At 44.1% G+C, this 14,100-nt stretch overlaps 1 protein-coding gene across 1 annotated transcript in view; it reads right to left on the bottom strand.

Moving 5' to 3' along the window:
• The window catches only part of RNF123 (ring finger protein 123), a 154,554-nt gene extending 140,814 nt beyond the window's left edge, over window positions 1–13,740 (bottom strand). The window contains exons 1-4 of the mRNA XM_060240086.1: window positions 13,617–13,740; window positions 9,631–9,748; window positions 7,659–7,743; window positions 2,578–2,657 (exon numbers count right to left, since the gene is read on the bottom strand). Of these exons, the coding sequence (XP_060096069.1) occupies window positions 2,578–2,657; window positions 7,659–7,743; window positions 9,631–9,712 (247 nt within the window). The 5' untranslated portion in view covers window positions 9,713–9,748; window positions 13,617–13,740. The remainder of the gene's footprint in view (window positions 1–2,577; window positions 2,658–7,658; window positions 7,744–9,630; window positions 9,749–13,616) is intronic.
• Between the last annotated feature and the right edge of the window lie 360 nt (window positions 13,741–14,100).

Here is a 14,100-nt window from a genome sequence, read left to right as displayed (position 1 = left end):
GATCTACCTAACACAGCTACCCTCTGAAACTATTTATGAATCTAGGTCAGGAGAGTCAAACATGCAGCGCAGGGGCCAAATCAGGCCCCCAGAGGGCTCAGGCCCCCGAGCAACTGGCTGTCATCTGAACATAAGAACATAAGAGAAGCCATGTTGGATCAGGCCAATGGCCCATCCAGTCCAACACTGTGTCACACAGTGGTCAAAATATACATATTTGACCAAAATATACACACACACACACACTGTGGCTAATAACCACTGATGGACCTCTGCTCCACATTTTTATCCAATTCCCTCTTAAAGCTAGCTATGCTTGTAGCCGCTGCCACCTCCTGTGGCAGTGAATTCCATATGTTAATCACCCTTTGGGTGAAGAAGTACTTCCTTTTATCCGTTTTAACCTGACTGCTCAGCAATTTCATTGAATGCCCATGAGTTCTTGTATTGTGAGAAAGGGAGAAAAGTACTTCTTTCTCTACTTTCTCCATCCCATGCATAATCTTGTAAACCTCTATCATGTCACCCCGCAGTTGACGTTTCTCCAAGCTAAAGAGTCCCAAGCGTTTTAACCTTTCTTCATAGGGAAAGTGTTCCAAACCTTTAATCATTCTAGTTGCCCCTTTCTGCACTTTTTCCAATGCTATAATATCCTTTTTGAGGTGCGGTGACCAGAATTGTACACAGTATTCCAAATGAGACCGCACCAACGATTTATACAAGGGCATTATGATACTGGCTGATTTGTTTTCAATTCCCTTCCTAATAATTCCCAGCATGGCGTTGGCCTTTTTTATTGCAATCGCACACTGTCTTGACATTTTCAGTGAGTTATCTACCACGACCCCAAGATCTCTCTGTCAGTCTCTGCCAGTTCACACCCCATCAACTTGTATTTGTAGCTGGGATCCTTGGCCCCAATGTGCATTACTTTGCACTCGGCCACATTGAACCCCATCTGCCCACTCACCCAGCCTCAACAGATCCCTTTGGAGAGCCTCACAATCCTCTCTGGTTCTCACCACCCTGAACAATTTAGTGTCATCTGTAAACATGGCCACTTCACTGCTTACTCCCAACTCCAAATCATTAATGAACAAGTTAAAGAGCATGGGACCCAGTACTGAGCCCTGCAGCACCCCACTGCTTACTTCTCTCCCTCTCTCTTGCTTCCTTCTCCATCACAGCTTGCTCTGCCAGGCTTGCTCATATGAACATATGAAGCTGCCTTCTACTGAATCAGACCCTTGGTCCATCAAGTATTGGTCAGTATTGTCTTCTCAGACTGGCAGCGGCTCTCCAGGGTCTCAAGCTGAGGTTTTTCACACGTCTTTGCCTGGACCTTTTTTTGGAGATGCCAGGGATTGAACCTGGGACCTTCTGCTTCCCAAGCAGATGCTCTACCACTGAGCCACCGTCCCTCCTAAATCCACCGTCCCTGTGCTCAATCACACAGGAGCTACAGAGCAAAGCCTCTATTTTCTCCACTGGCTGAGGCTCCTTCCTTGGGGTGGAAGTGGGGGGAGGAATAGCTTGCTTTGTCAGGCTCTCTCAAATTGCAAGCAGAGCTACTGTGCCAAGCCTCTTTTCCTTCTTTCGGCTGAGATTTCTCCCCCTCCTGGTCCCCTGGGGAAGGAATCAAAGAGCCAGAGTTTCCTTTGCCCAGTTCCCTGGATTGCATGGGAGGGATACAAAGAAAGCACCTTTAAACCAACGAGAGCTAATGTTTTAAGTGTTTTAAAAATCCTTGTGTTAGTCTGTGTCCTTTATAAGGTTTATCTCTCTGCCACCTGGCATTACATTTTATGACACACATGGCCTGGCCCGACAAGATCTCATTTATGTCAGATCTGTCCCTCATAACAAATAATTTTGATATCCTGGGTTGTATTGTACTATAGGGAATATTTCAGGAATCTCAAAGGGGACTGATGGCCTTATGAGCAAAAGACATATAGCGAAGGAAGACAAGCAGGAGTAAATGAAGAACCCTGACAAATGCTCTTTAGGGGAAATGCAATGCTTAATTTTTTAAGAGAAGATCTGTTTAAAAACCAACTATACAAATATAGTTTGGATAGTTTTTAATTAAAAAAAACCCAACAGATTTCAGAGAAAAGGACAGACTATATTTCACCCACATAAAATCTGTTCAAGAAGCTACCCCTCTTACACTCAATGAATTCAACAGGAGAGACACCCCCTTCTTTCCCAATGGAAGTGTCACTGCTAAAACTAATCTATTGCAGAATGGCACTTAAGTGCTTAGATACAGCATCAACAGCTGAAAGACTGGTGGGGGAATTCTCATGCAATTCTCTCTCCCTGGCAACTCTAATATGAACGTACCAGGGCTTTTTTTTTTTAGAAAAAGCCCAGCAAGAGCTTATTTGCATATTAGGCCATACCCCCTGACATCACCATTGTTTCACACAGGGCTTTTTTATTTTAAAAAAACCCAGTAGGAACTCGTTTGCATATTAGGCCTCACCCCCTGATGCCAAGCCAGCCGGAACTGCATTCCTGTGTGTTCCTGCTCAAAAAAAGCCCTGGAACAGACTCTCTACTAATACCTACCTTGACCATCTTCAGAGCTGGCATTCTCTGCTAGCAGTCGTTCTATGTGTTCCTGTAAATTTTGGAACGACAAGTGCTTTCTAGGAATATAAAGAATATTCTTTTAGTACTACATATTAGTCACCAAGGAAAAATCTGCATAGATGGTATATAAAAATTCCGTAAGTATTTGAACATTGTCCTTTCTATACCACTAAATTGAATAATTCTATGTGGCCTCTTTAGCAGGGTTGCCAGGTCGGGAAGTCCCTGGAGATTTGTGTGTGGAACCTGGAAAGGACAGCGTTTGAGGGAGGTGAACTGATCTCTGCATGGTATAATGCCATACAATCTGCCCTCCAAAGCTGCCACTTTCTCCAGGCAAGCCGATCTCTACAGGATGGGGGTCAGCTGTAATTCCTGGAGATCTCCAGGCCCCACCAGAAGGTTGGTAACCCTACTTTTCAAATATACAAATATGCCCAAGAAAATAGGTGTCTGAACAGAATTAATAAACAGAGTCAGAAACTAGGATATTGCATGGATCTTATACCAGCTAATTCTTAAAGTCACTTTATGCCACTTAACACACTCCTTGACCTTATATCAGCTCTCGGTGGAGATACGGGCCCTACCGGATTTGTTACCTTTCCGGAGGGCCTGTAAGACGGAGCTGTTCTGCCAGGCGTTCAGCGGAGGCAGGCGGACACCCCTGGATTACTGCCTATACCATCGGCCATCCTCCCCCACAGTGATCTGAACAGTGATCTGAACTGCCATATCGGGGCCACTAATTTACCCCCAATCTGTATTATCAGTCCACCACTTTGTTACACTATACTGTATTGTGTGCTATGTTAATTGTATTTATTGGTTTTTATTGGTTTTATTGTATTGCATTTATTGCATTATGTGTTGATTTTATATATATGTGATCCGCCCTGAGCCCGCTTGGGATAGGACGGAATATAAATGAACCAAATAAATAAATAAATAAATAAAGCGATTGAGTTCAAAAACGTTTTCTAAAGTGAGCACTTCAGGGTGGACCCAAGCCACTTTGATCAACAAAATCTAAACCTCTCCTCCCGTCTAGCAGCCTTCCCTGAACTTAGATGGCTCTTCTTCCAACAGAAGGGCCATTTCAGAGAAGCAAAGCTCCTTAGGTTGGAGGAAGACTTCAAGCTTTGGTGAACTGAGTAGTTGGATCCATCTCATTAATTATTAGGCAAGTACATCCTTCTGGTCCACATATTGTTCAGAATGGCCTACCATTCTGTACAAGATTTCTGTCTGACTTCCCACTGAACTGAAGTGGTAAGGCAAGCTGGTACAACTTGTGATTACAGCCATGAAGAGTTCCACGTTTTTAACACCCTTTGTTCTTACATTTCCAGGAGGGAAACAGAAATAGGAAATTTACAGGAGTTCCAGTTGGGCCTAAGAATATATATGGTGACAGGTTATACTCATCTCAGTGAATCAAACCAATTGGCAGAGGACTTTACTACCTTTTATGGCTATCCAGACCAAATGGCCAAGCCACACTGGTTTACCATGTGATCAGTCTGCATACTTAATCTACAAACTGCTTGTATTTCAGCTCACAATACCTGATCCCCTCGTCTGTTGAAGTGTGCTTAGAGAGCACACCAAAGCTTATGTTCTGAATAAAACTTGGTTGGTCTTAAAGGTGCCACTTGACTCCTGCTTTGTCCTAGTTATAGTAAGGCTTAAAGAAATTGGATATTACACTAAGCATTTTACTTGCCAGCCCAGTAATTCATGTGATTTTAAGGAAGAAGATGAATTAACTAGAAGCTGAAGAATTGGAAACTAAAAAAAATAAAAGTAAAAATCCAATGGGCACACCAAGAAAAAATACATTCTTGAAGCAAGAAAATATGTTCTGGTAGACAAGCAAGAAAAAAAGCACTTTCCATCTCCTCCTCCTCCTTCTCTTGGTAACCTCTGCTCACCAAAAGCAAAAGGGGATGAAAGTTATTTTTAGCACCACTGACAACTCAGTTGTGAGTTCAGAAGCTAAGTATATAGTGGACGGAATTTGACCCCGGCAGCTTGTTAAACACAAATATACAACAGGCGTTCTTCAAGAGAAACCCTCATATGTGTTTCAAACTGTTCTGTGGCACTACAAGCCTTCCCAGGAATCAAAATGAAAAGAACTTTTACGCAGTATTAACAGCTCATATTCTGAGGCATGGGCATGTAATGTGTTTTAATGTATAACAGAAAAATAAAAATTTATTTAGTAGTCTTACATCCTGCCCTACCCCACAAGTGGGCTCGGGATGGCTCACAACACATAAGTGATAATGTGTAAGTGACAAAATATAAGTAACAATAAAACCAATAATATAACAAAATATAACAGTCTAAATAGGATAGCACTAAAAGAACACACTAAAACTGATTAGTGCTTCCTGTACCATGTTAAACAGATGGTGGTAAGGTACCCTAATGTACAACAGTGCCCTGTAGGTAACAAGCAAATAGCTGGGAAGCACTGAGCAGGTACCATGGACAGGGGAGGCCGAGATGATTGAGTGCCCCCTTCTTCAAGCAAAGGCCTGGTGGAACAGCTCCATCTTACAGGCCCTGCAGGACCCTGGTTTCAGGTGGGAGCATGTTCCAACAAGCTGGGGCCAGGGCCAAAAAAGTCCTGGCCCTGGTCAAAGCTAAGTGGACATCCCTTGGGGCAGGGGATACCAGGAGGTATTGATCAGCAGAGCACAAAGGCACACATGGGGAGAGACGGTCCCATAGGTATGCTGGTCCCAGACTGCATAGGACTTTGAAGGTTAATATCATAACCTTGAACCAAATTCGGTATTCAATTTGCAGCCAGTGCAGTTGGTGAAGCAACAGCTGAATGCGCACCTGCACAGACGTCAGTGTCAGCAGGCGTGCCGCCACATTCTGCACTAACTGTAATTTCTAGATCAGGTTCAACGGCAGCCTTGCATAGAGCAAGTTACAGTACTCCAGCCTGGAAGTTACCATTGCATGGATGACTGTAGCAAGTCCTGAGAGGTGAGATAGGGAACCAGCTGCCTGATCAGCCGAAGATGATAAAAGGCCAATCCAGCACCCGTGGTGACCTGGGCCTCCATAGAAAATGAGGGATCCAAGATCACCCCAAGACTCCTCACCCTCAGCACTGGTGCCAATGGTGCCCCACTGAGTGCTGGGAGCCATATTCTCAGTCCTAAGCCCCTACAACACAGGTACAGGACATCGGTTTTGTTGGATTTTATTTCAGCTGTCCCTACTGCAGCCATCCAGCCCCTAACGCCCTGTCCAAAGTATCTGCAGTGGAATCCATCTGTCTGTCCATCAACAGATAAAGCTTGGTGTCATCAGCGTACTGATGGCAACCCAGCCCTTGCCACAAGACCAACTGGGCAGCAGGGCACATATAGATGTTAAACAACATCGGAGAGAGGATGGAGGCATCATCCAAGAAGACCTGGAATGGCTCGGCCACCACTCTCTCAACTATCTAAGCAGGAACAAAAGATGTGAAACTAGGAGACTTGGCAAGCACTGCAGGATCCAATTAAGGCTTTTCAAGAGGGACACACCACTGCCTCCTTCAAACCCTTTGGGAATATTCCTGAAGACAGGGATAGGTTGATAACATCTCCCAGGGGGACCTGAACACCATCTCTTCAAGCCTTGACCAGCCAAGATGGGCACAGGTCAAGGGGGAAAGTGGTGGGCCTCACAGCTGCCAGGATCTCGTCCACTTCCTCCCTGGAGAGCCAACTGAAGTAATCCAAAACTGGACCCAAAAACAGACAAGAGGGTTCCAGTTCTCTTAATGTATCAACTGTGGCCAGGGGGTCCTGGAGGAGCAACAACTTTGTCTGCAAAATAGCTCACAAATACGTCATAGCCAACAGCCAATTCCTTATCACTTTGCTTGTCTTGTGGCAAGGAAGTTAAAGACTGAATTGCCTTAAATAATTGGGCTGGGTGAGAGTTTGCAGACACAATGGAGGCCTATACAACCTATACGATGCTCTCGCAGCAGCTTCATCACAAGCACGCCACCACCCTCACTCTAGTTGTCTCAGTTCTCGCTTCATCCTCTATAGCTCCAGGGTATACCATGGGGCTAGTTTAACTAGGCCATCTAATGAGTTGCCAGGATGCACTGGATCCTACAGAGCATTCTGGAACCTGATAGGGTCCATTAGTGTCCATGGGTGAGCATAAATCAGCTCACTGCCTAAACATGGAGGGTTAGGAGCACTCAACAGGCCTTCAAAGCAAAGTGGGCTGACCAAGGGACAGCATCAGCAGTCACCAGATCCACATTTATCCCCACACCAGAAATTAGATATAGCATGCAGCCTGCTTGGTGTGTGGGAGCTGATATAGATTGGGAGAGTCCCACTGCCATCATGGATGACACTAGGTCCCTGGCCTGGAAGGAAGCCACATCAGCAACATGGACACTGAAATCCCTCAAAACGAATAGTCTGGGGTATTCCAGGACCCATAAAAATGGTCTTGTTTCAGGCTTTATTTTTAATTCCATCAGAGTTATACATTAAGTGACAATACACAAAAATAACAATACAAAATATGTTTTATTATACAGTAGTGAAAACTAACGACATTTCATCACTGTACTAGACACTGAAAACTTGACAGCCATCATCTGATAAGGTCTGTAACTTCCTGACAATATTATTCATTGATATTAATTGTGAATACTTCCAAGGTTTCTTTCAAAAAGTTCACCTTATATTAACATTGGTCATTTCTATGAGAAATAGTCATATTTACAACACATGTACTAGATCACTATCACTGCTCTCTCCCTGTCTCTGTTTCTCTCTCCCCCTACCCTCACACCATACGCACTTGCATACACTTTCAAAATGAGAGTGTTGTCTAAAACGCCACACAAACATGACATCATGCAAAAAGCTTTCACAATACAATGAACTCTTTGTTTTGCCTAACATCAGCATTATGGTTCTGTTTTGTTCCCAAGTAACACTGTTAAAGATGCACTCATCAGCAACATCAGCATTTGCTTGCTGTATGGCAAATCAGGAGTCCAATACCTGTGTGCAGCAGCTGGCTGAATCCCATCAGCACTGGGGAAAATACGGTGCAGATAATCATTCAGAAGTTTGCTGTTCACTATTCCTACAGCAAACAGAAAATGAGCAATCAAGCAAAGTACTACTTACACTTCTGTCAAGTAAGAAAAGAGCTCAGTGTGTCATATCTCAGTATTTAATCAGCAACAATGCACTGTTTAACAAACAGTTAATAAAAAGTCATGTCACAATAAATTATTTGCAACCCAACTCTAAGCAATTCACTTGAATACTGGTTAAACTGAGCTTCTAGGATTACAGCATTCATCTCTAAGTATGTCTCTTTACCTGGCATATGCAGCAAATGCATATACACCAAATGGTATCCTGGCATATGCAGCAAATGGCTGCTACATTGTGGATCTTGTCCCTTAGCAGGACTCAAAGTTCCTTTCTGGGAAAGTACATTTGTTTAAGGAGAGAGATAGCAGTACACCACATGAAGGATTCAAATAGCACATTACTGCATCCCAACCCTCATGGCTGCTGTCTGCAGGGCTGGCCCCAGGGTGCGTGGCGCCCCCCACAAACTGGCTGCCCACTGCCTCCCTCCACAGGGGCACCCCTGGGCCAACCCCTCCCCTCTTCTTTGTGGCTCTGCAATGTGGTGCTGTGCTCTGCCCCCACTCCACCCCGGCTTCTTAGAGGACCAACGCCAGCCTCCTGCTTACCAGCTTTGGCTGGCATCTCAGAACATACTGTCTTAATAGAGATTGTGAAGAAGCTTCACTAACCCTTCCCTTCCTGTTCTGGAAGGAAGGGGGGAGCAAAGCCTCTTCCTGATCTCTATTAAGAGAATGTGATGCCCACCGAAGCGGGAAAGCAGGAGACTAACGTCGCTCCTCTTAGTGCACTGTGGGGGGGAAAGGTGGCCGTCCTGCCACACCCCCCCCGCAGCGTGCTCAGAGGAGCAATGTGTTCTCTTAACAGGAACAGGAAGGGAGGGGAGAGTGAAGCCTCTTCCCAGTCTCTATTAAGACAGTACACTCTGAGATGCCAGCCAAAGCTGATAAGCAGGAGGTTGGTGTTAGTCCTCTAAGTGCTGGGGGGGGGGTGGCCTGCCCGCTGCCACTGCTGCTAATTCCAACTGCCGCTGCCTAATTACCGCCGCATGCCGGGAACCAAGGCAAAGCAATTAGGTATTTGTCTTGGATGCCAGGGTGGGGGGAGCCCAATTTGGCCCCCCTCGGTGCCCTAGGCAAATGCCTAATTTGCCTAGTGGGCAGGCCGGCCCTGGCTCTCTGCACATACTTTTCAGTCTACCTGGCAGGAGGTGTTACAGCATTCAACCTGAAATGGCATATTAGTTTGGTCTGTCCTCTTTCTCCGCCCCTGTGCTACTCTTTGAACACCCACATTTCAGTCAAGCAGTCAGCAGCACAAGGACAATAACAGACAAACCAAACTCTAAAGAAAAAACCTAAAAGAGCTGCAACATAAGAATTCTGTCATAAAATACCCTGAAAAGCAATGTCCATTTTAGAGTTTAGCCAACATGCCCTTCATTACTACTCATTTTTATTAGCATACCTAGAAGTAGTTCTAATCAAGGTTGCGTCAAATTTGAGGCCAGAAAGAACTACCATCCATGGTAAATAACAAGTCAGCAAATGATAATGTTTACTGTTTCTTTATGCCAATAAACAACTTTGAGCTAGAATATCCAAGGATGGAGTCATATAAACATTTTTCTACCACAGAATAATTTTTCCACCTTCTGAACAAGCTGTACTAGGGAAGAATCAGCACAGCTTTGCAATGTGAAGTCCTGCCTCCTCAGCTCTTAGCACTTATTGTTACTTTTAAATTTGTGTTATGTATGTGGATAATGGTAAGCAGGCAGACATTATAAGCTTGGATTTTCATCGACTAGTTTCTGTCATTATTTTCCCTCTATACCACCCTCTCCCCAGTACAGGCACGGTATTCTCACCTACAGGCTTGGACTTTTCAGGCTCTGTGCTTAATCTATAGTTCTTCCGAGAAAAAGATGTACCAGCACCTCTTGATGTCATAATTTAGGTCAGTGTGAATGGCCACTAACCTCAATGCTGAAACAAAAAAAAATATTATTGTTTGTCTAAAAATGAATTTTTTTGTAAGAAATAAAGGATACAAAGATCCAACATAACCTTCACAATGCAGAAGAAAAACAGCAAAACAACCCTATAAATAATTTGCATTTTCCAGGGACTAGATGTCTTTATGCAGCTGCATGGAACTCTGCCTCTAAGGACCTGCCGCCAGGAAAACAATAAGCATAAAAAACAAGATGCAAGATGCTTCAAAGAGTAGCAGAATTTCAGAAGACTATAACAGTAGGAACTGAAAAGTTCATTGAAAGCTAAAAATCACACACCTAGGAAAACAACAGTTTAACTCCGTTCAAAATAATGGTTTTAAATCAAGGGAAGGCTCAGAGATGACCTATAACCCCTAGGGGGAGAAGGAAGAGAGAGAGAGGAGCAAGCATAAACAGAATATGTAATTAACTTAAAACAGTAATGAATATTGATTGACAAGCTCTAATCCCCATAAAACAAAACATATAAATATAACAATGTCTGTACAGACTAGTTGTATAAAAAAAACAAAAGTTAATATATATGTATCCAAACAAGCCACAGGAGAATGATATGACTGATGTATTTTATGCGGGACTTCTGTTTATCAATAGATATTCATTACCCTCTGGAGTTCACATGAATGGTTTCAACAGCAGCTGTAAGCTTTATGTATGAACCATGCACAGCATCCAGAGGATTTCACAAAGGAAAAGTGAATTTAAGTCTGAAAAGAAAATTCAATGTATGATGAAGATACACTGTATAGGGGCACATACAGGAGACAGGCATCCTCAGCCAGCAGTCTAACAACCAGTGCTATATCTGGGACTTTTTTTGTAGCAGGAACTCCTTTGTATATTAGACTACACTCTCCTGATGTAGCCAATCCTCCAAGAGCTTACAGTAGGCCCTGTATGAAGAGCCCTGTAAGCTCTTGGAGGATTGGCTACATCAGGGGTGTGTGGCCTAATATGCAAAGGAGTTCCTACTACAAAAAAAGCCCTGGGTATATCTCTATTACACCCCACTAAAGAACTCCCTGGTACACAAGGTGTGGTCACCTTTTTTCAGGTTTCTCTGAACTCCAGCTTGGACTCCTTGTCATGTGACCTGTTGCATTTACTATACAACTGAAGCAGGTACTTAGGAGCAATAGCTACTCTATGTCCCCAATATCACTGCTATACATGCACAAAATCTTCCTTTATAAGGGAATTTATAGAGTATCTTTTTAAGGACATCACTACCATATCCATCTGCCATATTACATTAGGGCTTTTTTCTGCCTCTAACTAAAGTGAAAATATCGGCCAACAATATTGTCCTTCATACTACACAACAAACCCTTAACAATAACTTTGAGAACATTAGCAAATGTAAGTTCATAGGCTAGATGTCTGAATCATAATGCAGAAACAAAGATAAAATAGGTAATATTGCTTTGATTTACAGTCAGGTGTTCTTACAGTGAGTGGTTCACATTCACTACCCTCAATTGTTATTAGAAATAATTTAAATTTAAATAGTTTATTATGAGGAGTTATTTCTAAATATCCCAAAGCTGTAATATGGCTACAATAGGATCATTTTAAAGCAATACAGCAACCTACTGAAGATTGTTTGTGGCGCCATAATAAAAAACAAACCAACTTTTGTAAATGAGACAGTGGTGTACAAAGACACCAGATGAGTGGCTGACTTGAAGCCTGAACTACAAGGCTCTGTAATCTGAAATGTCTGAGCTCACATATGTGAAAACCATCCCAATGTCAGACTGTGATTTTTATTCTTTAATAACAGGAAAATGTAATTTTGTAGGAGGCAGAACAAAACAATAGGCTTTTAAGTCTTCATGTATTTATGAGAGGGCTGTCAATTGGCCTAGAGAAAAATGTCCTCTCTTTAGTAAAGCTTTAATGTGCAGAAATGGGCAGTTGAAGCCTTTCATGACCCAGAGGTAAATAACATCAATTTAAACCTCTAGTAAAAGGGCTGGACATTTTTCTCCAGGACAGTTGGTAACTCAAGATAATGGACACCTGAAGGAATGTTGTCTGAAAATTCAGCACACAAAAGTGTTCAGAAGAGGATTTTTCATAAAGGTTTAATTTTGGGGGGAAATTTTAAGCAGCTTTTAAAATAGTGCATTGTTTATTGGTTGATTTATACTATCTTTATCCCAATTTTCTAGTTTTGTAATGCAGTGGTATTGCATTACTTGTTTTCTAATTCTGTAAGCCACCTTGAGTCTCAATGAAATCAGAAAGGCAGACAACAAATGAAATAAGTTTAAAAAAAATTTTCCCCTAATTTTTACATCATCTTGAGTGGCAAATTTTAATTATGAACAAAGCAGGAGTCAAGTGGCACCTTTAAGACCAACCAGTTTTATATAGAACATAAGCTCTTAAGCACACTTCATCAGAGGAGGAATCCAGCACAGTGAGCATCTGTAAAGAGCAATATGTACATTTGTAAAGGGCAATATACCTGTCATTTATTTGCTAAAAGAATACAAAGAAAGGTTGTGAAAACAATGAATAGTTGTTTTTGGCTTTAAACAATATTTTCAGGTGAACATCTTCTGGACAATTCCCACAATCAGATCTGGGTTTCTGGAGCATTCAGGCAAGGAGCCTGAGAGCTCAATCCTATGCAGGTTTACTTGGTGTCCCACTGTATCCACTGCATCTTACTGTGTGTAAGATTGCATCCTGTAAACAGCTGCTGTATATGGACGCAATGCTTCCATCTCTGTCCATGATGCAACAGCTCTGCACTGTGAAAGCCTGCAGGCTCCTTCCCTCATATGTGATAATGATATATTTCTGGAGTTAGATCAAGATAGTTGCGTTTGTCTGTAGCAGTAGAAAAGGGCAAGATCCCAGTAGCACCTTGAAGTCTACTGGTTTCTCACAGGTTTACCATAGGTTTTTTTTAGCCACTGAAGTCTGTGTTCCTTTACAACCCTGTGTCATCGCTATTCCTGTTCACTGCAGACTCTTCTGCAAAGGGCTCCCCCAATCTGCTCTAGTGTTGAGGAGAGACTCTATGTAACAGCCCCAATCCTACACGCATTTACGTAATGTATGTCCCACTGACACCAGTGGCACTTACTTCTCAGTAAATAACCTAACGCTAAGGTTACAATGCTGAACGCGTAAACACATTTAGTAAAACTTAAATCCTACTAAATCCCCTTCCGAGTAAGCGTGCTTAGGATCGCACTGATAATCTATTCTATTTTGATTCACTAGGGGTGGGGGAGGGTTGAATTACAAACACACACAACAGCGGGGCTTCATAATAATAGTAATGTCAACTGTGCAAAAAGGGCTGAAAGACAGGTACACTACCACTCGCCAAGGCAGGAAACGTGAGGTAGTAGAGTGCACGATTTGGCAAACCAGAAAGAGCAGCAACAGCTCAGGGGACAGGTGCTACTGGCCGCTCCCTGCAAAAGGCCTCTCGATAAACTCACACCAAGGACAGAAACCCTGCCAGTGGCTGGCGTCGCTGCAGCAGTCACTCTGGGGCTGCCCTCTGAGAGCGTCTGCCTTACCCGGAGGGCTACGAGAAGCCCTCAAGGCACTCCCTCCCCGCTTTCTCCCTCCCTTTGCCGCGGGAAGGCGGTGACAACCCGGACAGAGGCTCTGAGGCGCGGAGCTCAAGCCGGACCCAGAACATTACAAGGGGCAGGCGCCGCACTGTGCCCAAGCAGCTCTCCGGCGCTGACCTGGGCCTAGCCGCGACCACGGAGCCTCTGCAGGTGCCACCCCGCTGCCTGCCAGCCAGCCAGCTAGCCACTCCGGGCGGTCCCTCTCCCGCAGAGTCCCAGAGAGCGACTACTCACCGCCACCCCACGCCAGGCTCACCCAGCCCCGGTAGCGGCTCTTCACAACATCCGCCCTGCTACGGAGCGTCGTCAGGGACATATACAGAGGCGGGGACAACCGCGGCAGCAGAATTGGGGCGGATTTCCCGGCTTCGGGCCCGGCACCGCCCCTGAAGACCAGGCTGAGTGAGCTTCCAGCAGCACGAGCGACCGCGCATCTCTGACACCTCCCCAGTAGTAACTTCCACCCACCCGCCGCTGCCCGGTACTTCCTCGGAAGCTGTCAGTCACTATTGCTCCCCTTTGATATTTCAGATCAGCTCTTCTAGGACCCCGCTTCCCTCAGCAGTCGCCTTGTCACCTCTCCTTCGCGGCATACAATACATGAAAGCAGACCAACTCCAACCTTTTAAGGAGGGGGCTGCGAAGAGCTTTGGCATTGGAATGCTCTGCAAATAAGGCATCCATCCAGTGGTGGGATTCAAATAAATTAACAACAGGT

This window comes from Heteronotia binoei, chromosome 5 (assembly GCF_032191835.1).
Source record: "Heteronotia binoei isolate CCM8104 ecotype False Entrance Well chromosome 5, APGP_CSIRO_Hbin_v1, whole genome shotgun sequence".
NCBI lineage: Eukaryota > Metazoa > Chordata > Lepidosauria > Squamata > Gekkonidae > Heteronotia > Heteronotia binoei.
This window is presented reverse-complemented; position numbering and strand designations above follow the sequence as displayed.